The sequence below is a fragment of the Lepisosteus oculatus genome, chromosome 24, assembly GCF_040954835.1.
Source record: "Lepisosteus oculatus isolate fLepOcu1 chromosome 24, fLepOcu1.hap2, whole genome shotgun sequence".
In the NCBI taxonomy this organism is placed as follows: domain Eukaryota; kingdom Metazoa; phylum Chordata; class Actinopteri; order Semionotiformes; family Lepisosteidae; genus Lepisosteus; species Lepisosteus oculatus.
The window spans coordinates 14090072-14114697 of NC_090719.1; the positions used below are offsets into that span (position 1 = coordinate 14090072).

Below are 24626 nucleotides of genomic sequence, written 5' to 3' on the forward strand. Positions count from 1 at the left end.
TACATCAGTTTTAAAAAGATAATATTATCTTACATTGTGTGGGTTGCAGTCAAGTCAAAGTGCAATGCCCTGGAGTGCTTCTGTTGCACTTTCGTGATCTTTCTTCCTCCTTGGCGCAAGTGCAGTTTAGTCATTAGCAGAATTTGTTCCATATGAATGGTAGCATAGTTTGCCTTCAGGTCCTGTGCATTTAGCCATAACGAGCTGAATCGGGGGACAGATCTTCTGCTATGACCCCTCAATGTGTAGTAATGACCAGATATTTGTACACAGCAGTATTTATAAGGTTTCAATAATACTGTTCCAATGGGTACATGAGACAAGGTGAGGAGATTTGGTCTATCACACAATTCTTTTGTTTTTTTTTATTTAAAAAAATTGTTTATAGCATTACATTTTTAATCATTTAATATTTTTATTAGTTGCCGCAATGTTTGAGTAGTTAACACTGTTCTCCGACAAAGTGAATTTCCAAAGCAGAAGCTTCTCTAGGACACTGGTGTCTAGGTGAGTGACTTGATTGGCGACAGAAGGGAGGTTTAAGTGAAGTGTTAGGAAAGGATGAAGGAGTGATAGGATACAATCGTGCATCCTGAGACAGGAGTGCTTTGTGAGTAATTAAAATGTATTTAGAAATAATTCCATCTGTTTTGTTAACACTAGGGAAGTGGAGGAGTAAGTTGGATTTTTAAATTCAGAAATAAACGCTAACTGTGTGACAAGAAAGTGTCAGGTCTTTGCCACAAGGCGATTAAGTAAATGAATATGCTCTTCAGCTTTGGAGCCATTAAATCAGTGATGTCAGAATCTTTGGGGACAATTTTGGAAACATAAATACAAAAGGTGCTTACACACACAAAACAAAATGGAAAAAGGATGCTAAGTAACCAGGTTCCTAAGATAAGAGAAAGCATATGACCACACTGTCTTGCTTTTGCACTAGTAAAATCTAATCTAAATGTGTGGTTTTACTTGTGGATGCATGTGTGATTTAAGAGTTTCATAATCTCCACCCAACTTCATAAGAGGTCCACATTTCCACAGGTCCACATGAGCTAAAGAGCCATGCCTCGAGTTTGATAGCGATTTGGAACTCATCACCGAGGATGACAAATCAAGGGCTTAACGAAACACTCGTTATTAACTGGTTTCTGGGACTCTTTGAATATAGAAAACCAGCTTGACTTAAGTGGTGGCGGATATGCCTGCTTCGCGATATAGAATAAAATGGAGAAAATAAAATAGCTCTTTCTAAAATGATCTCAAGTCACCAAATTGTGTGACTGTAACAGGAACTCTCGAGGCAATATTTAAAGTCTTTTTGCTCTTTGGGTTTATCTCCATCGTCAGAAACATCTCCCTTTAGTAGCAGGGCAACGAAATACAAAGTTTTCATTTTATCCTATTTGATCATCTCCAATAAAAAACTGGTTAATAGAAACTCCCTGTTAAAAAGCATGAAAAAACGACAAGCTGCTGTTTCCCTGTCTGAGAGCATGGGGGTTTGTGGATTCATGTGGGGACCAAAGACGAACGGATGGGGCGTTTAACTACATTGTTTCTTTTTTCGCTTTTAGCCTGACGGTCAGCCAAGTCGGCCAGAACTTCACATTTGTGCTCACTGACATTGACGGCAAGCAGAGGTTTGGCTTCTGCCGCTTATCATCGGGGGCCAGGAGCTGCTTCTGTGTTCTGAGGTAAGACGATCGTGGCAGTGGGTGGCCCAGGGAAAAGAGATGAGCCTCTGGTTTGTGACGAGAAAAGCCAGCAGCTGTCAGGCGGAAAAGCTGCATTCCCTTTAAAAAAAAAAAAAAAAAAACAGCTCCCTCGTGTTCCAATGAGCGTTTCTTCAATGGGTTTGTGGGACATTGACACCGACCTTATCATTTCAGTATTTTCTCATACATTCATCTTCTACACTGCAAGTCTGCATTCACAGAGAGAACAAACTGCTGCCGAATCGATCAAGATAGTCATAAAATGTATAACTTTATTTTGACATGAGCGCTCCTGTAGTTAATAACGCTCTTTGACATGGCCGTCACCTCTGGCAGATTGATATAGGTTAAACACACGGTAAAGCACTCTGAAATCCTTGTTGGAGAGGGATTTTGTAAAGATACGTTGGTCACAATTGTCTTACATTTTTATGGTTGTTTGATTTCCATTTGAAATACTCATTAGAATTAGTTTAAACGCCTGCATAGGTCAGTATTTACTGGATTCAAAAGAGTCCAGACTAGTTGGCAAACATATAGCATGAAAGTGCTAATGAACACAATCGTTAAACTTATGATCACTGTCCACTCAATTTCTTTTTTAGGGTTAATATGTCCTATTCTGATTTTTGCAATGAAGAAATAGACAAATGTTCATAGCAGTCAAGCTAATTTTTGTCTTGTCTTTACATCACCTTAAAACCAACCAGCTCTTTAGCTGTATCGCAAAAAAAAATACACAAACCGTGTGATGTACTTTTCAGCTGGAAAACAATAATGCTAATTGAGACATTGCAATAGTAATTATGTTACACAAGTAAATCATTCTTTTATTATAAATATCTGGAAGTCATGAAGGAAATAATTGCTTTGTGTATTAAATTTCAAGTGGTTATTTAATATTTAACCTTTCGATATACCATAGTGCTCAATACTCAATGTAGCCTTAGGTGGGCTTTGGCTCAGCGAAAGCAGACCTTATTCTCTATTGCTGCAGTATATTTAACTGTTTAACAGTAGATAATGACTTTGTGTGCTTTAGCATGAGACTGAAACCTAAAAGAAAACAAAAACCACCTCAGACATTTTCATGATGGTTGTTCCCTTAATGATCTGTATGACTTAGCACTCATATTTTAAGTGTTTCAAATAACCTGGTAATGAAAGCAAATAATAAAAAGAGACTCACAGCATTATACCTGCATAAAAAGGTTCTAAAACCTTGCACCGGTATATGCCATTTAGTAAATGGTACCCTACAACTTATTACAGTGATTATTATTACAGTGCCATTAGTAAGATAACAAAATGCCAGATTCCTTTCTAAGTACCTTTACTTTACCTTCTAAGTAACATTCACTTTAATGGATTATGTAAACAAAATGCTTGGGCTTTACTGGGATTGCCTAACAATTTCTAAATATAGTGTACTTAAAACTAAACAGGATTCTTGACCTCCCCACCACAAGTTCACTCTGCGGTTCTCGCCACTGTATTTTCTCTTGAGCTTTTGGTTTTGGACCTAAAATCATTATTATTAAAAAAAAATCACTACATGACTGAAAATCAGAAAAAGGGAAAAAGACATTCAGTTTACTTGACGGGCCCCATCGATCACTATTTATTCAGTCTTATTTAGCAAATGTGAATCAGTGTACATCACACAGAAGTGTTTATGCACTTTTAGGCATACCTATTGTTTTTTGCTGTCTTGTTTCTAAAATGAATGCATCTTGTGGGAAAAAAGGATGAAAGGAATGTACTACAGCATAAATGCCATCAAGATAGAGCTGCGGTGTTTTACTTCATTCATTATCTTGTGTATTAAAATCAGGAAAGCCCCGGCTCAAAGTCAGATTGGTGACTCGGCAGAATCCAGCATTTAATAAGTGCAGCCTAAGTGTATGGTTAGTGAAATATGGTGATTGTTATTTCTGATTTCTGATTTTTTTTTTTATTGTTGTGAAAAACTTTAATGTCTCACGATAATATCAGTCATTAGCATTGTAGTGTGAGGATTCTGTTTGTTTAGCATCTTGATTCGTGGACTGAAACCACAGTCTCGGTCTCAGAATCGTTGTGGAGACCAAGCAAAATAAAATGTTTGCTTTTCAGTCCTGAGATGAGATGACTGCTTTGGGATTGCTTTTCTCTGAAACTGGTCCAAATCACCAAATCAGATCACACAATGTCACATTAGCACAGTGATTAGCTTGGTGGCAGTACTACACCTGTATCTTCTACATCTTCTCCCATATCTTCCATTATTGGATTGTGATTAAACGTCTTACCTTTTTGACAATGATTTCAGGAAATATATATATGACATACTGTATTTGTGACTAATACCGGACCCTAAGAAATTTTAAATAATCGCTATATTTACAAACCAAATAATTATAAAATCTCCCCAGATAATCAGGGTCAATTTATATAATGCAAAGCAAATCTTGCTTTCAGTAAACTGGCAAAAATGTAAAAAGTCTTGTTCTGATACAGATATTCATCAAACTTCATACAGAGACAGAGTTAAATTATGGCAAGCTTTGATAAAAGAAGATCCAGAGCAACAAAGTATATAGGATAGAAAAATTCTAAACAGTGCATTGCAATTGGGAAGAACTGACTTTTTAAATGGTAGACCAATTTAAACTAGCAAGGCCTAGGACAATATGGGCAATGCAATACAATATTACATGTTTAATCATACAAAATGGACAGTGCAATTTTGAAATATACTTAAAACTTCATTGAGAAATAGTTACACTTGTTGAAAATCATGTCTAATTTATAGGTGGAGTGGCCCACCATTTGCTTTCTGTATAGTTTTTATACTTATTTAGCCATTTAATGTAGCTTATTCTTTCAATCTTTCAGTTGTTCAGTGTCTATAATTGTATAGACACCAGCAGTTGGTGTGTTGAGTTCTTCAGTGCTTGTTAGATTGTTTTTTTAGCTGGAGTGATGTGATCAACAACTTGGCTTTTGAAATCTAATGCGGGTCAATCAGGTTCATCAAATTCACTTGTGACTTTTCGTGGCTCCAGTGATGAGAGACGTGAGATAAAATTAAAACAAGCACAACATTTCTGCATTTTAAAATACAGTTGTAGACCAAAGTTAGGGAATAATGAGAAAAATATGCAAATAGTCTCCTGATTAGCACAAAATATCAAGGAAGGGATATAAAATGGAAATCGGCAGAAACGGTACGCATATTAAGATACTGTATTAAAGCCAGATAAAAGAAACCAAAGTTTTTTGATAACCAAAGGTTGGTCACCTCATTATTTACAAAGGAGGTCTAAACGTTTTTCTTCGACTGTACTGCAGGACTGTTTAATATTCATTCTCTTTTTCCTTTGTTCATTTACCACTTTCTGTTGTCTTTTTATTTTTCCGGTCTTCATTACTCCTTGCCTTTAAGAGACTACTCTGTTTTATTTCCGTGTACATTGTAAATGTGTTGATTATCGCAGAATTATGAGTCTGCTTCAGATTATAGATTGCGTTGTTCTGCGGCTCAGAGTTTGAGGGAGGAACGGAAAACAACCGAAAAGAAGAATGTTTCTGAAAGGTTAGGCAGCATCTTTAATTACTCCTCTAAGAAGAAAGGAAATATATTTTGTGGGGATTTTGAAAGGAGCCACAGCAGGGAGTGGTGGGATGTGATAAATGTGCCACACAGTCTGTTGATGGGCTACATAACCCATGCATCAAAGGCAACCAGTTTTATGTAGGTCTGCTGTCAAAAGGTGAATTATTTATCATAATGTGCTGCTTGCAAGCTGTTTGGGCATCAAGAATAAAACACATATTAAAACAAACACTGGAATCTAGACCCATTTGTTTGTGGTACTTCTGCTTCTGACAAGACAACAGATGTGGAAGCACATTTATCTGCAGCCTGATTAGTAGAATCAACTACGAGTAATCAGTAGTGGATGAGATGAATGCAGCTGGTCAGCGTCGGGTTGTGTTTCATGCTATTTGAGAGAAAGAAAATGGTGTTCCTTCATATATGCTGTTTGTCACCAAGATGATTAGAGATTCATTTTAGCGGTAGTCAGTGTTTGCTACTGCGTATCCTGTCTTGAAGTGGGAGAGTCAGGCCAGTGCGTGCCACACGCAAACCAAATTGGCCCCCTCATTAGTCATCTGATAAGAGCTCTTTGGCACCGATGGCTGGTTAAATCCTGTAGCCCAGGTGCCCATGGAAGCAATGCAGTCTTAACTCAACATCTGGTGAGACAGAGCAAGCTGAGTAGCTCTGCATTTGCCACGCAGTAGACGATTTTCAGTTTGAATGATCACAATAATCAAGATTATTGACTGAACGACTAAAATAGGTGGTTTCTCTGATTACATAAAATTTTGAACTGTTTATGCTTGTTTAGGCTGTTTGCCAGCCTCTACAAGCTACTGAGCATGGAAAAAATACAGAAGGCAAAAACGAATTACTAGTATTCTGTATACAGTACACAGCAGGAAATCATCCTACTTTCAGGCACGGACCTACTGTACTGCCTTCTCATGGTGTAACCTTTCCTCTTCCTGCACAGACCCCAGACTATCACCTGTGTTTACAGGTATCCTACAGGACTGTAGAAATCCTTGGTAACAATACGAATTTTGCAAACAACTACAATAGAAACCAACCTGCAAAAATCACTGCTCATTTACGTAACACGTTTCACCAGAGGTTCATTTTTTGATTTCCTACATAGGATGTCCTGCCTGAATGGATTTGTCGGTATGCGTTTGTGGTATTTATAATTATATTTTGACAGCGTTGTTATTTTTAACACCTCTGGAACTCGCTCTTTTCCCAAAAAATCGATGTCCAGTGTCCTATCAGCGATCCAGAGTTACTGCACAGCACCATTTAGCTGGGGCTAACAGTGGGCTTCTCCACTGTTTCCATTTCAGCCTCAGAGAGCAGTCAGCAGTGATAGGTCTCAGAACTCACAAAGGAAGATGTGTGTGTCCACATTTCTCCTACAGAAGGTCAGCTTTAGTTTGCTTTTATGAATGAGGATTAAGAAAACATTATGCATTTTAAGTCTTTATACATTAGTTTATGTTCAGTGGACTCAGAACTAACCAGCAAGACCAAATGCATATATGAGTCGATTTTATATATAGCAGGTTAAATGTGTTTGGTGTTGGTGATTTTAAGACCTACTGTACAGGTCCTGTTGTTGCCCTCCGGGACTGGGCCACCCCTGGTCTAGATGACTGTGCTTCCCTCTCTCCTTTCCTGAGCCCCTCTTTTGTACTTTGACTGCAAATCCCCCATTTGGAATATACTCCATTCCGTTAGGAAGCTACGCTAAGCTGCAATCTGGAAAGCGCATCACATGCAACATCAGTTTCTTGTCCTTCTTAAAGAACATTTTATGACTAGAGCAAGCTGTTCCGTCTGTAGCTGATAACAAATATCGGTAGTCACACCAGGGAAATTATGCGCGCTACAACAGGCACTTAAGTAAACACTCTCATATTTTATAATTGGAAAATAAACATTTTTATTGAGTCTCTTAAAAGAAAAACTCGTACACTCAAATTGTCCACAGAATGGACTTAAGTAGCATGACAAAGTAGGTGAACCTTTTTTATTTTCCAGGTGAACAAAGCAGTTAAAAGGGATTCCGGTTTAAAATCATCTTGTTTGCCATCTGTCCATGCCTCTGGTTACAATTTAATTCTTAATTCTTTAATTGGTTAAATTGGTTTCATGTCTATAAAATACATTCTGGGTCGTTGATGTTCCATTCCAAATGTTATTTGTTGGCTTTGCAAAACTGTTGACCATTGTCTGCTTAGATGATGAAAGGATTCACAAGGAGAATTCGTCTGCTGTAAGACGAATGATCAAAGCCCTGGTAGCACAGTTTTGCTTCTTAGAAACTCAAAAAATGGTTTCTTTATGAGCATTGTGAGGGGTAAGGTTAAATATGTTGCAGGTTTAAGCGCAGTATATTGTGCTTTTAATTTACAGGCATGGGGCAAGTCAAGTTGGCCACAATAACAGCCGTCACCCTCTCCGCTCCCTTTCGAGATGGAAGAATTTATTTGTTCAGTGAATGTGGCAACCACATGAACTCCCGGCATTGAAACTCAATCAGTTAGGTTCCGTGTTTTGTCTGAAAGCGGTAATTCCCTGTAAACTCTCGCTGTCATCAAGTGGCCGTCTCTTTTTTTCAGCATCCTTGATATGCTGCCGCTGCGGCTTGCTTGCTTCCCCAGTGCCGTGTGTTGTAATAAAACCATCTCAGTCAGAGCACACACTCGGTTACAGCACGGAGAGTTCTTAAACACAGGAGGAGTGGCAGTGCGAGAGGGAGGGGTCCTGCTGATAAAACACCAAGATAAAGCCGAAAGGGAGACTGTGATCATATTTTGGGGTTCTCCGTTGTTGCTACGTTCAGGCTTCTAGCTGGCTGTAATCCTCTGTAGCTAGTTTCAGATGCACGCTGCACACACAAATTGTCAGTGACACTCCTGCTACCCCATTACGTAAGTAGCAGCATTTGCAGTTTCAGTTTTCCACATTGTAAAATAATTTCAATTATAATTCTCAGCCTAATTTTAGATTGGTGGTTATTGTCTCTGTCAGTAATTGCCTCATTACTGTAATGTGTCCAATTAAAACCGATAAGCTCAGATCTTTACTATATGGGTTTTAAATTCACTCAGATGTTCACCTCTTGGTAGGAATTATAGCGTAAACAGCCTTTTCTTTCAGATGGGCCTGAGGAGGATGTTTCATTTAAAGATGTCTTACTTGTTAGTCTCGATAACTAGTGTTAGTATTCCAAGCATGGGAATCACCTTAATTAAAATATAATGTTTAAATAAAAAGTCTGTACTGAATTGCCGTCATTTTAAACAACGCCTTTAACGACGTCTCAGAAAATGTTTATACATTTTGAACTTTAAACTGCCAATGATACGCTCTTACATACTGAACGTTATCAAAATCTTTAAGTATCTAAAGCTGACAATATTACGGTTTACACAGACCCATCTTTAAAAAGAATACAAATAGTAGCATCTGTCAAATGTTGAGAATGTGGAATCATTTTTCCACTCATAGAAAATAATATTTATTTGAGGTACATCCAGTGTTTCAGTTTTTCCCCTCCAAGCACTTTATATATACATCCATTCTGGTAAAAGACAAAAAACATTAAACAGACTGCATCTTCATAACACTTGTTTTGTATGTCGACAACCTTATTTAATCCCTTTAAAAAGCACATTTCTTTATGTGTAGAACCAGATTTACCACATGGCGACCCCTGGAGTGAATTTAAACCAAAAAAATGTGTTTTAGCACCTTTAATTTATTAGCTATTTAATATTTTTGAATTGCTCCGTTTCATGGTAAGTGTAGATTTTCTAGTTGTATCCTACAATGCTTGATTTGCCTTTTTAAAAGCTCCAGTCAGTCCTGTCACTTGATTCTCAGCATTGCATTTATACTGTATATTCCATTTATAAATTAGGGCAGATTTATGTTTCTTTGATTAAATAATTTAAATTATCGATATTTATATTTAATATAATTATTTTGTTAAATAATGCACGCAGTTCTTTATCTAAAAACCGTATAATAGCCTAACGTATATGTTGTTGGGTTTAGTTCTCCCCCTTCTCCCCTCACCCTCCTGTTCTTTTTCACCCCTCCTTTTCCCGAAAGGGTGCAAGACGAGATTTTGTTTTAATTGAGCAGAAACATGTGGAGGGGGATCAGAAATATCTCAGGGGATTAAAGAAAAATTCTGAATTTGTACTACTTGCAGCTTGTGTTTAGAGCAAGGGTCTACTGGGAATAAATGTAGTTAGTGTGACCTTTGACTCTGAGAACTGTTGGCATGGAAGGCAGCCAAAAAGTGGCCACAGAACGCCTTTGTTAATCTCATTCATGGCTCCCTACAAACTTCAGTCCGTGGAAGTTGCCAGCTCAAATCTATGGAATGCAGAGCTCTTTTTTCCCATGCTTTGGAAACAGAGGTGGGCCCTGAACCAGCAAGACTTCTTTAACAGGACTACATCGGCTCAACTCAATTGAAATTGACAGTTTCCTGGCTTAGGGTTGCCAACTGGCAGAGCAGTGAAGCATGGGGACAAACAGGGCCTTTTGAGATGCATGGGCCACTGTTTGTACAACACCAGAAATAACATAACCTGCTTGTGCTCTGATACCTCTTAACTCACCATTAAACTACATTACATTTTGAAATGGGCTCCTTGCATGTAAATCTGCGTTTTATGAAATACAAGGAAAGGTAAATGCAACAAACTGTTTTTGATTAAAACCTACACTGTCTATATATGTGTATTAAAAAGCACACTGCAACCCCATAATAAAATGTCAAGTGTTGATGTGCCTGTGTTGCAGTATTGGGAACAGCTCACACTGGCTCTTTTAATAATAAAAGAGCATCTCCATCCAAGATAGACCTGCATTCCTAAGTTACAAGCAGTAGATGTAGTTGCTGAAAAACATGGGAATCACATTCAGTACTGTTCAGTATGTGCTAGTTTTAACCAGTTGACTGAGGACACATTCAAACTGCAATAACTAAATCAACTAACTTCCGATAATTGCTGAGCAATGTTTAAGTAACCAAGAACAGAATTTCAGAATTTACCCAAATGAGTATGAGTAGTCAAGCATTCACTTCGCACTTGAAATAGATAGTTCCCTTTTTAACAGAAGACTCAGAAAGCACAGCTCTCAGGTGCCAAGGAAATTGAGAGATTCAAGCCAGGTGTTGCCTGTGTGTTTGCCCTTTTACAGTGTCTTTCATAGCTAACAAAAGGCAGAAGTCAAAACTGAAGTTAACCATCTGATGTACAAAATAACAATTTCCTCAAAGATTGTGTTTGCTGTACAAGCTAATACAATTAAACAAAAATCAACCAAATAATTTGGGTTTCTGTTGTCTTGCACAGCATGATTGAGGCTTTGTTGCTGCAACGCAAGGCTGTTATATGAGGAATCTTCAATGTGTTTTCTTACACGCTATGATGTGAGGAATCTTCAATGTGTTTTCTTACACGCTATGATGATGTTCGTTATTAGATGTCAGAAAGACATCTGGTTTCCCCTCGGTGCACTGTTTTCTGTATTTAATAATTCTGTTGTTTTACAGCTAAAACGTGTGGAGTTGTCCAGGCTTTGATGGTCTTGTTTTGCTATAAATAAATATTACTGTACAGCAAATCCAACATTAAACAGATTGGCAAATTGCAGTAAATACAGGATTCGTTTCCAAAGACGTAACGATTTGGTCAGTTGTAGATTTGATTGGTTTTAATGCTTTCATATCACCTTATGCTCGTAATATCATTTACTCAGTCGTGTAGAAGAAAGGAAACACGATTCGAGAAGGAAACAGCATCAAGTGTATAGTTTTGTTTTCATGTCTAGTAATGTCGTATGTGTCTGGATTTCTTTAATGTTGACTTAACAGTAAATGAAACCAGAGGCTGTGAAAATAACTTTGAGGCCGTCGAAATGCGGTTTGCAGTTGTTTTAGGTTTTTTTTTTGTCAAGGCCAGCACATGAAATGTTTTTTTTCCCCCGGATTCCCTTTTACAGCTGCTGGGTAGATTAAACAAGCAGCGTGATCCATCACTCGCTTTTTGTTTAATACTGTTTCTCGCTGCTAGTGGCCCGAGATTAATTAGTCCAACAACCTTTAATGGGGGAGATCGTCCGTACGTTGGCTGGTTGCGAATGTAAAGGCACCAATCGGAAGAAATCAATTGAAATTCGATTATTTTTTCCTTTCACTCCGCATCAATAGAAACCTGCTGGAGGTTAAAGGAAAATATGCAGGGCTCTGCAGGGAACCCAGATCCTGGTGTGTTTGATTTACGCTTTAACAAAATGATTTCGGATCATATCTCTGACTGACTGAAGCATTCGCACAACACATGGTTCTGTGCCTGCAGATGTCCAAGTTGCCCTGATCCACATTAGATACATCTATGTTACAATGGACCAGTACAAAACTGGTCTTCATTTTCAGCTCCCACTTGAGCTGAAAAGTGCAACAGTGTCAGTGCTGGTGTCTACTTACACGTCCTCAGTGGCTTTTTGCTTTATCTCTGAACTGCCGGTTGTTTGCACAACTGTAGATCTGTTGAACAGATAAATATTACAGCAAATCCAACATTAAACAGATTGACACATTGCAATAAATACAGGATGGTCATTTAAGACTTCAAATGTATTCTGGATAATGGCATATTCCTAAGAAATGCTGTTTTTAAAGCAGAGGAAACAGCTTCATGTTTAGTGTCTACTCACAAATCTTTGTGAGATGCTGTTATTAATGTCCAAGTGTTACAAATATTGAATGGTTCTATCAGTTTCTATACAGTTGTATAAAGTACACTTTCTCTTGTTTTTTACCTTATTCCACTTCTCTCGCTTTGTCTCATTAGCTTTCTTTTCATGTCACAATGTTTGATGATATTATGTAGGATTATTTTTAACATCTACAGCCATAGCCAAACTAATTAGAGGACGTCGAGAAGAAGCGGCAAATAAAGTCAATACCAGTTCCAGCGTCACATTTAGATGGACTGTGTTATATTTAAAACCAAAATAAGATCATAAATAAGCTACATTCTTCGTAAAATAATATTTTGTTCCAGTGGCGGTTACATACAGTCCTTAAATAACTAAAAAAAAAGAATTAAAGGTATCGAAATGTTGACAGAGTTTAATAAATGATGTTGAAGTTTAGGGTGTTCGTGAAGAATGTACATACTTTGATGCACCAAAAGATTGTCATGTTTACCCTATCAACAAAGTATTCTGTGTGAACTACTGTACACTGCAGTTGTGCTTGCAGTCTCTCAGATATAACTAACTGCTTAGGAACAGCTTTTCAGTCCACATTGTTTCTTTCAATCAGTTCAAATATAGAAATAGGCATTTTGCGATATACATGGTTCAACTTAGGATTCATTAGATGACTGCCAATAAATTCTAGTGAGTTCTAGTGAAAATGAACTGTAGCTGAGCTTGGACCTGTGACAGCAGGTTTCCTACCTGAACATCAGATAATATATTGGATCGATCTCTTATGTTGCCTACATTCTGTTTAAAGAATAATTAGGATTAGTAAAGCATATTTAGGATTGCTCTGCAAGCCCACCGATTGGTTTGAAATGCACCCAATAGAATAATCTGATATGCACAGAGCTGTTTTTAATTGACCATTGAATTGTAACAGTGTGTTTGTTTCACACAGTATATAATATTTCAGCTCATTGTGGGATAAGAAAATTGAAAATGCCATTTTCAAAATTAAATCTCATTTTTTAAAGATTTTTTTTTTATCCTCTGCTGCTTAAGTCTTAACACGTAAGATGTATTCATGCTTTCTCGCTCAGCCATGCCGAGATTAAACGATTCCACCTTGTTTTGAAAGTTCAGCCCCTTTAGTGTATGACACAGCAGTGGCTGGGAAATACCTGTAGTTGTTTACAAAAGAGCCCTTTAGATTTGCACACTTTTTTTTTTTCTCAAGCAGCCAGCCAGTAAGCCCTGCACAGTCCGCTTGGCACAGTAGCAGGTCTCCGCCAGCCTCTGTCTCTCCTGCTGCTTGTCAGGGCGAAGGATGTGCCAGATCTCAGGTCGTAGCAGAGTGGGGCTGCTCTGCAAATCTGCTTTTAGTTAGTATGGGGCCTTTTGGCAGCACACTGCAGGTCATTGATTTAGTTGCAATCCCTTTCTTTAATATTTTCCATCTGGGGAACAATGGCCTATAAAGACAGATGCAAAACAAGATGTGAGTTATGAGGAGAGCAATGACTTAATACTTCCAAGTTCAGCTGCAGCCCAGAATTGGACGGTAAAAAAAAAGACGTTTTCCAGTTTATTTAGCATAGTGGGGCTGGGAGTGGTAAAAACCTGTAAAATAACACTTCTCGATCTCAGGGGATTTCTGGGGAACGGGGCTTTCCGAACAGAGAGATCGTTAGTGATTTTCTTGAGGTTTTGTAGCTTAGGACTACGAGACCCTATAGTGATATTTATATTTAAGCTCTGCAGTACATTAACACTTGCAAGACAAGTGACATTACAGCAGTGGTAACAAGAACAACAGATTTGGAGCAATCAATCCCCCAGTCCCTCGTTTTCATTCAAGGAGGAGCTGAGTAAAGCTGGTAACAATTGAACGCAGAGCTTTTTTATTCTACATTTTCCAGAAAGCAGTCATTTGTTTCATTTGTTAATGCTGTGGGCAAAAAGAGCATAGCTCTTAGACATTGGGGTTCTCATCCCAAAAGGACAAAACAATCTGATCATTATTTTTCTTCATGTCAAAAAAAACATCAGGTCTGACCTTATATTCCCAGTTTCAAGTCACTGCAGTGTGTGGGGGAAAACCAAGAAGAAATCAAGCAAACTGAACTTGTTTTGGAATTGGGCTGTCGTGCTGTTTGGAATTACTTCTCTGTATTGTTAAATACTGTATCCCCTGGTGCACAAAGAGAAACTAGAACCAGCCCATGGGTGTGGCTCCTTACTCTGCTGTTTGTGCAGTAGGAAAAATCTATAGTTTGTTGTGCGGTGCTACATTACCGCTTTACAGTAGATGTGACAAGTAATAGAGGTTATATATAGAAAATGCTTTTTTTGCATCTCATACCACATTTCCTAGATGCTTTGTAGTGTATATATACTGGTGAGAAGGTGTTGGTTAAGCAGTACACATTTTTTCTTTATTGTTCTACTTATGATACAGTAACACATTTGTGCTTAATGTCTTGGAATTAAAAATAAGGAGTGGAGTGCAGCATCTCCTTTTGTTTGTTTTTTTTTAAAGGAAAATACTGCATTTACAGTAGCTCTTTGGTACTACCTTGTTCTATTGCCATGGCTGAAGGAGGCTACATAAACTACCAACCTGAGCTGAAAACAATAGATGTGTTATACCTACAGTCTTTATATATAAGCATCAATATTTTAAATTAACTTTTTTTTTAAAGTAAACCTTTAGAAAAGGTTCTGGATGTGCTACAGATACCTTGTTGCAAATTTCCTGTCTATTTCAATCCATAATACACAGAGATAATTCTTCTTTGATTTAATGAACTTCAGTGATATGTTTTTCAACTGCCTGCTCATGTGCAGTTAGTAGCAGGTAGCAGGAGAAAGTCATTGATCCTGACATTTATGCACCAACACTTTTACTATTTAATGAGGTAGTTCTAAAAGTACCTACTGGAGTCAGGACCTTTTCCTGCTGTAGGCATTAATACCACAGTAATTGGACGACCAGTTCTGCCTGCGTTAAAATCCACATAATTTTTAAGTTGTTTTCTTCAGTACTCTGATGGTCTTAGTGAATATGATGAGTGGAAGAATTTGATTGTCAACGGTATTATCCTCTGTATAAAATGCGTCATTAAAAAGAAATCTAATTTTGTATTACAGAAAGAAATACTGTGCTCGCTGTGTCTTCAAGTAAGCGAAATGAGCCTTTCTTTATTTTGTAGGGGGTTCCTAAACTGAAAAGCCCAGTTGAAGTTAAAGAGATGAAGGTGATGAATGAGTGTTCTACAGAATTATTTCCAAGCTGGGTAAACATTCCATTTTAGTCATGAAGTGGATTTCTGTTGCAGCCTAACCAAAGAGTATCACATATAGTGAGATCCCTACTGGTGTGTTAGTAGATTACCAGTTTGCACAAGCCAGAAAGTGAAGCAGTGTTTAATGTATTCGCTGAAACAGTCATACAAGTGTATGATGTAGGATTTTTTTTTTAGAATTTGGAATAAAATTCGTAAGTCATGTTGAAAGAGACGAGTGTGAGAGGTTCCCGATTCAAGAGCTTGAAATCTTCTTGATCCTTGAGAATGAAATTTGCAGACAGAGACTTTAGGGTTGCAACTGAAATACAAAACCAGAGACAGGCACGTCTTAACAATTGGTTCTGGGAGCTGATACCTTCTTTGAAGAAGATCATTTGAGCAACAATTAAAAACACAAATAAGCTAGATGAGCCAATTCTCATTTGTAAACATTATTATGTTTTTTATCCTGTTATGAATATGACAACAAAAGAAAATTAACTTTATCATCTAAAAATCTGTGCACATCCTTTAATGAAAAATATACATGACCACTGGACAATATTAATGAAATATCACCAGAATTTATTTGATCATTGTCAGGGACTAACATTTGACTTTGGTAGATTTTTTTCAACAACATACTGTCTCTGGACACATCCATACAAAACTTAAATCAAGAAAACCAGATTTTGATGGCCTCACTACCACAGCTCTCTTACCTTAATCCTATGCTGTGATATAAGTGTGAGACAGGAATACATATAGTAAAAGTGGGAAATGATTAGGATATTTGATGACACTGTCTAAATTACATGACAGAATCTGCAGGTAATGTACAACTTTGATTTCTAACAACAATGATTATATTTATGAAAAACGTTTTAAGTAAAAACATAGGAGAATATTATACATACAGTGTTTCTGAAAAGTTGCTTACAGGTCCTCATTTTCACCACCAAAAACATTGTACATTTATATACCAATACAGTACATCCATCCTGTTTTATTTTGTTCAGAATTAATGTGGAAATAATGTAGATGTTGAATACAGAACAGTATTCACAAAGAAGAAAACATAATATTGAGAATGGTACCTGAAACTTAACAGATTTGTCATCACTAAATCTTTTTAATTCCTCTTCTTACTGAAATTAATAATTGAGGATCAAGGCCATAACTGAATATCTTATGGTTCTTTATCCTGCTTTGCTGTATATTTTGTAGATGAACTACTGTAGGTTTCAGTGTTACCTGTATCAGAAAATGCCGTTTAAAATGTTCTATTCAGTGATTCAAGATGACTAGATTTATAAAGAACAGAAACTGAAGCTTTCATCACTTGACAGAAACCATATATACAGAGCAATAACTTAAACTATGTAGGAAAAGTGTCACAAATATGTGAAATTACATTACCTGCTGTAAAAGTGTCTTTTTTTAACAGAAAGTAACAGATGAAGTGCAGTTCTCTACCATAATACCCCTGGAATTGGTGCTGTTTACCATAGCAGTGACAGTAAAACTTTTCTTTTCATAGCAGTCATTGCAATCAGTAATAATAACTGAATGTCTTGCAAAAATGTATCCAAGTGAAAAATTCTTGAGAGGAAGTTATGACCAGTTTGATTGTATAACTGCTGTGGAAACTGTTTGGAAATTCTGGTTCAGGAGAGAGAGAGAGAACAAACTTTCTGTGAGGCTTGGTGAGAAGGAAGAAACCTGTTTCTAACAACATTTGCTTCCTTCAAGGAAAGCAGACTGGACTGCAAAACCTAACACTTCATTTTATATTTTAAAATGAGGGCTCGCAGGCGCGATAAACAGCAGCCTTTAAAAACTTTAATTTAATCATATAAAAAATGAGGAATTCTCAGTGTTTAAACATACATGGGGGAGTCAAGGCCTGTGTACAAATAAGCAGTAAAACTCAGATGACTTAAAATAGTCCTGCTCATTTTGGGACAAATGCCCATCATAAATGAATAAAAAATACCTAGCGGAAAGGATTTGATCATGCATTAATGAGAGGGTTCCAAACACACTAACAAAAACAAGCCAACAGTTAATAAATCAAAGAGCAGGAAGGTGAAGTATATATAAACTTCTCCTGTAATGTGATTTCAAGTTTTAAAGCAGGTATTAAATTCCATCCTGTCATCCTGAGATCATGAAGTAGGACATGCTGCATGACTGTTGCATTTTTTGAGCTCTGTCTGGCAGGCCACTGCAAATATTACCAACTTTAATGACTTCCTTACCTTACATTTGAAAGGTTCCTGTTTTATTTATATGTCTTCCTTAGTTGCATAAATAAAGAAACATTTAAGTGTTGTAAAAAAAAAAACAATAAAGCTGAGTCAGACCTGAGATGAAAAAATGTCATCTGGAAGCACTAGTGTTTGAACATACAAAAGAGTCATTCATTTCAAAGCAATTAAAAATGTTGTTGACACATTTATGTTCTGCCTGTTATTCTTTCTCTAATCTTTTCTATTGCATACAGCAAGGATTTAAGTCAATATATAAAGATATGGGTTTAATTCGAAAACTCTGGTTCATTTGAAGTCATCATTATGATGTCCTTGTTATTAAACTCACATAGACACAACAACCATAAGAGCAGTCAGCAAAGTACAGGCTCTGAGCTCACACATACTAGGATATACCATGAAAAGGCTATGTAATAATAAAGGTTATACTTTACAGCTGTTTTGCGCTGTAAAACCACCTATGTGCTGTCCTCAGTGACTGTTATCTTTTTCTTAAAAATAAGAAAATGTGATTTAAAAAAATTGACTTGTGAAAAATTACAATTCAAATTGTTTAGATCTTTAGCTATCTTAAATGTTTTCTATTTATTTCCCTGCTGTTTTATTAACATAGTGATCATTTTGTAAGTGATTATTGATGCATTTTTTTAAATGCGTATGTTTGCATTTAACCTTTATGCTTAAATTTAATACACAAACTGTAAATAGTGGTGTGTTAAATGTAAAAACCATTATCTGCTTCAGCTAGAAATGTTTCCATAACATAAATCTGACCATAAGGGTAATGACAATAATTAATTTAAGAACTGCTGAATTCCTGTAGTATTATTTTAATAGGGTTATTTATTGTGAAAAAGTTCTATTGTTATCTCATTAGCACAATAAGATGTTAAATGTATGCTACCCAATGCATATGATTGGTTAATAAACTACATTATATGTCTAATACAGTATAATTAATGTTACACAATGTCTTTACATTTTACATGGTATGGTTAAGTAAAAAAAATTAGAAGGATTCTTTATGTAGACTACTTTTTTATTTTTTGAAAATCATCTTCTCCCAAACCTGCCTTAATGCTGGTTTGATCACACTCTGCTTAAAATGGATTTAATTGTTACTCACTGACCGTGGTTACAGAAATATGCTTGTGGTCAGCAAACTTTATTTTCCTGCAGTGCCAGGAAAGAGCGAAAGAATGAGCTTTGACAATTTTTTTTACTTTGCAATGTGCACAAAATAATGTGGTTTAATTGCATCATGATATGCCCCCTTCTTTTTCAGATTAACACATTTTTATTATTTGATGGTTTTAAATAAACCATGTTTATGGATTATTTGTTTTTTATGGAACACCAGCAAACAGAGAACCACATTTCTTAATTTGGACCATTTCTTGTTTTTTCTAAACATATTTTAGTAGATCTATAATATATTTTTTACTAAATGCTGTTATAATACTAACATAACATCACTTTATTGGCCATTTACAATTTCTTGCATTAGGAATTCATCTTTTCACATACCCCAGCTTGCTCTCCATGAGACACACAGACAGGGAGAGAAGCTGGGGGTCAGAGCGCTGGGTCAGCCATTGTACGGCGCCCCTGGAGCAGCTGGGGTGAAGGGCCTCGCTCAGGGGCCCAACGGAGTAGGATTCCTCTGCCGGCCGCGGGATTTGAACCGGCAACCTTCCAGCCACAGGCGCAGATCCTTAGCCACTAGTTTAAAGAGACTTTATGCCTTTTGTTATTTTGTCTTTTTGTATTTCTCAAGTTAACTACTTTACAAGTTCTAAATAGTCTAAAATGAACTTTCATTCTGTTAATCATTGTCTTTTACCTTATGTGAAAAAGAATCCAAATATTAATAATGGTTTAATTACAAACAATACTTTTAAGTGTAATGAAAAATATTTTCTGCATTAAACACATCCAGTTTATCAGTGTGCATTGTATCAAAATGAGATATATAGCAAAAAATTAAAATTGAAATTAAAAATATATATATACTGTATATGGCAATACTGCTCCATGTTTAACAAACTGTCGAGGATTATGAATTATAATTCAACCCGACCCACTTTACAACCCACAGTGATCTTGAGGATTATTGCCTGTTTGTTATGAGCTTTAGCTCTGAGCATATTTGGAATATGAATACGTTAGCAAAAACCCGTAATGAAGCCAGGATGATGAACATAATTTTGCTCAGGATGCGTATTCCCTCAGCACTTTGAGACAGGGGGTGCTGTCATGTAGAGTTTTCTTCAGGTAGGTACATTGCCGAAACCCAGTGGTGACTGGCGTGCTTTGTTCTCCCAGCTGCAGCTGGTGAAGGATACAACTCCTTTCAGCACTATCAAGACTACACTTCAGTGAGAGACTTTTGCTGGGTGAGCAGCTCGGGAGAGTCTTAAAGAACTTTTAATTGAAAGCAAATAGCAGTCTAGCTGAAGATGAGATGGCAGAAATACCAACATAAATGTACTGCAGATACTTCAGGCCACAGGTCCTCAAAAACATGCCTACAGTCAAATCTGTGCCCACAAGGCCTAGCCTCCCTGCCTCCAGCAAGTTCTACATTTTGTAGTTGGGTTTCGGACAGGGTTGATGGCGTTTGCAGAATTTTGCCTTTGTGTCGCTGCAACTGTATTACTATTGTTGTTTGTTTCTTTTCCATTTGATTGTTTTTGGGAGGGATACAGCATGGGCTAAGCAAGTTCATTCAAATGGCGTGCTCCCATTTCACGTGTAGGACGTTTTGATTGGGCCCCCGCTGATCCAGCCTGTGCGCAGTAGGGAGATTGAACAGCCGGTCCAAAAGTGCTGAAAAATTCAGTTTAATGTACTGTAGGATGAAATGAGCAGTATGAGAAAAGTGTCTTGTGAAACTTCAGACGTAACCATTTCAGTGTTGTTGTGTAGCATTTCACGATAAGTTTCCCCAAACATCTCCAAAATAACAGCACAGACGCAGCCTGTAATTTCCTCTTCATTTGGTTCAGCAGTTCTTTCACTCGCCACCTGATGCGTATGTACATTTCTGAAGGATTTTTTGTCCTGCTGGGATGAGCACAAAACACCGTAGGACTTTCACACTAAATAAACTTATATGTTTATACAAGTACGATCTGAATGGAGCAACCAGTCAGGCATATTACAGTGCTTGGGGAACGACTCTTGGGGGTTTATGGTCTATGTCGCTGTAAAGTTGTCACTTTGACCAGCAAGGGAGACATGTTGCAGAGAGAGGTGTAAGGCGATCCGAGTTGTAACGTTTAAACGTGACCAAATTAAATTCAGTGGGATGTTATATGTTCCCTGTCTTTTACCGCCTTTTGTCATCCCCCCTACCCCCACTGAATATTATAATGAAACCTTTGAACTCCACGTGTCTGTCGGGATCCGTAGTCCATCACTTATTTTAATATGGCTGTGCCAGCTCGGTTTGGGACGCATTGCTCTTGGCTATTTCACCACTGAGTGCTTCCCTTCCTTTGTTTAACCTCTGACCTGTAAAAACAAGAGTTAATCAAAAGTTCTGAAGGGGGCTAAGAGGAAGGGGAAGTGTTTGGTTACAAATTAAATATGTGTGTGTCATAAGCCATAAATCCACAATAGTGCTACCAGCAGTGCTACTTAAGCTGCATGTGGTACTTACTGTTTGGTTATAAATTTTTAAAGCCTTGGTTCCATTACTTTGTTTCAAAGGATAGCTGGTTGGCCACTAAATGGTAGCATTTTGGGTTCTATACGTCCCAGGTGTTGTCTTGGCTAGAAGCTGTATTTCTACTACACAGAGACGAAAAAGCTGCAGATTTAACTTCTAAAGCGTTCCTATTTTCTTGGCAGGATCGCTGGGCATTCCATGAGCCTCAGTTTTAAGTAACACTTCAGTTTACTGCAGTTGGACAGATGAAAATGGCTTGGTGTTACACAGTTTCTGAATACCTGTATTAAATAAGATTCTCCGCCAATGCAGGGTGATATGTAGTTAATAGTTATATAATATTTAAGAGTGTATTCAGAATGGTCATCAAATAGCTCAAATACTGTAGGTACTTGTTAAGTACAGGTTTAAATTGCTCTGTACTGTTGTCTCCATATAAAAATTATCGTATGATTCCAGAAAACTTGGGTTAAAATAAGAATAATGTTTTTTTTTTCTGCTCTATTAGTTCTTCATCCTTAAAACCGTTCACTATGTAATACTGGTATGAATTATTACATTAAATATTTGGTAATGATTATATGTATACAGGTTTAAAAATATAGAATTTCAATCATTTGTTATCATTCAGCCGAATAATGGCTTCAGATACCTAAGTGAAAAGTACAGGGCCAATAACATGAAAACTTCCCTCTTCAGTTCTGTGTGTAATGACTTTGTTACACATAAGACATGCGCAGAATGAAATGGGGGAAGATTTTCACCAATTTACTACTCCCACCTCACATTGCAACACATTTCTTTTATCATCATGTGTCAGAACACCGTACATTTCAAAACATCATTTAATTCAGGACAGATATTTTAGATTCTGTTTTTAAAAATATTACGTAATTCAAAACATTTTTGACTAAATTATCTGCCCGCTATCATTAGAAACAATTATTCACTAAAGTTTTTTTTTTCTTTATCAAACCACACTTCTTTATCCATTACAAGTTTGTGAAGGTGTTGGAACACCAGTTCATTTTAATGACCATCAATAGTACAGCAGCAAAAACTGAAGGTGAATTAACTGCACTTAGGAATGCAAATACTTAAATCTGTGACTAATGCACTTATTAGTAGTAGTAATAGTAGTTCATTTGATAGAAATAACGTATGGAGCAATGATATTTTACACGAGACAGGCTAACTATTTTCAGTACTTTCTGCAGTATTTTATAAAGTTTCATTTTGAAAAAAGGCATAATGTTTGCAAATATTGAAAGATGCGCTTTTGAAGCTCTTAAGAAGGTAAACAAACCAAAGCACGTTGACTAAAATGTGTGTTTTTATCCCAGGTCATTCCCATTATGAATCTGATGTGTCCGGTGTCCCAAGCTCTTAAGAATATTTGACCTTTGGTTTCATTTTTCATCTCAGTGGAGAGAGAAATATTTGCAGGTATTCATCCAAGTGTTCAGCTGTATAAAAACCATTCTAAGGAAATATTGTAAAAATCAGTCTCCATTTAAATAGAAAGTATTTCAAAAGGATCACTTCCGCATAAATTTGTATACTAAATAGCGATACCTTGGCCCAGTTTATTAGACACTGACAAATGATGTGTCTTTTTTGTTTCAACATGGATTTGCACAACAAAAGTTTCAGCAATTTTCATGTGCTTTAGTAATATTTTTTATGTGCATTAGTAATATTTCAAGGAAATACTCAGCAACGCTCAGCTGCATCAGCAACTCTTGAACAGAATCCATTTGATGTGCACACTTTCCTTGGTAAAAATATATGATGCAGCAGCTGCTGTCATTTGTGTTACACTGTTGTAATTGGAGTTTCTTCTTCCGAGGATTTATTAAGAAGTCTCATCTTTCCTTTCTGTCCACATCACTGGCCATCTGTGATGATCTGTTGAGACAGAATCATTTTCATTGCAGAATGATTTTTCAATATGTTTTGATGCTTCGCTCTCGTCTTTGAATCTGGAAGGGAATGAAAACGGCCATTTCATGTGGATGTTAAGTGTCAGCTGAACTTTTTCAGTATAACCAGCTCTGAAATACCGGGCTCTGGTGAAATAATTGATGACACAGCAGGTTAATCCAAGCCTTCACGGGATCAATCAAACCAATCAGGTAGCGCCAGGAGGAGGTAGTTGGAGAGCAAGTTTGTGTCACAATATTTGCCCCAGCCCACCATAGCAAAGCATTTAGCAATATTTATGAAGCACAAAATTGCGTTTCTTTCTCTTGTGACACTCGATAATAAAACAGTATTTTGCCATTTCTTGAAACAGTTATCTTAGTATTTACTTCTTAATCTCTGTTATGTTTGCAAAAACAGCTGGCTGGTGCTTTTGTGGAGTTGAAACTTTAGCTGTGGAGTACACAAATATATGCATTACCACAGTGCTCGTTCACACATCTTGAAACGTTCCAAAAATCTGGAATTCTATTCAAATGGTTTTATTTCGGTTGGTTTGCAAAGGCGTTGCATGGGAGAATAATCATTTGTTAGACCTTAACCTAAAAATATGAAAACAGTGTTTCTTTTCATGCATGCAGACTTCTAGGTTAGAGTGGTCTTACTGTTTATTATGTGTTTTATTGGCAACAAGGGAGAGTACAATACCTTATATTTATTTGAATTAATTTCTTGAATATTTTTCACATATGCAATATTTTTACAAGTATGTGGACTTTATTAATCAAAAGGTAGTTTCAGTTATACCTTTTTATACACAAATAAGAGAAGTAAATAAAGGCAGTAGTTGATTCATTCATGGATCCAGTATGCTAAGCATTGACCGGATTGTGTTACATACATGATATACATTTTGTGTCATACATCAGTTTTTTTCTAATTTTCAGACATTTTTATAATGTTACAGAAGAAATAATCAATCTTAAATTCCATTTTGTTGTGAATTCCACCTAAAAATATGCTAACTGTCAACCTCTGGTAAAATGAATCATGATTAAAGCAGTGAAGACCTGAGCTGTATAATATTCTTAAAAGAAGCATTAAATATTTTTTGTTTAACTTCTTTCCATTAATTTCTTTTCCTTATTCTTATTCTTACCTGTAATCTGAAAAGCAAAATGTACAAAGTTGCATCTTTCAAAGAAGAAGGAGTCCGCTCAAAAGAGTAAATCTGACTCTCTAGCCACTTGGTATCATCTACAGCATCTAAAATAATCAGTTTCAGATTTTTTTTTTGTCAACGATCTCTTTTATGTCAGCGTACCAGTTTTCACGGAATAATATAAGTTTAAAAGTAGGGCAGCCTTCTTCAGCTGTTCAACACCTCATCAAACTTCAGATCAGCTGCCTTGCGGTTTGTGGATGCTCTCT

The 24626-nt window shown here is 36.8% G+C and overlaps 1 protein-coding gene across 5 annotated transcripts in view; it reads left to right on the top strand.

Annotated features, from left to right (window-relative positions):
* dennd1a (DENN/MADD domain containing 1A) overlaps nt 1-24626 on the top strand; it is a 266177-nt gene that overhangs the window by 86629 nt on the left and 154922 nt on the right. For all 5 annotated transcript variants that reach the window (XM_069183539.1, XM_069183541.1, XM_069183540.1 and 2 more), the window contains exon 5: nt 1578-1697. In XM_069183539.1, coding sequence (XP_069039640.1) covers nt 1578-1697 — 120 coding nt within the window. The remainder of the gene's footprint in view (nt 1-1577; nt 1698-24626) is intronic.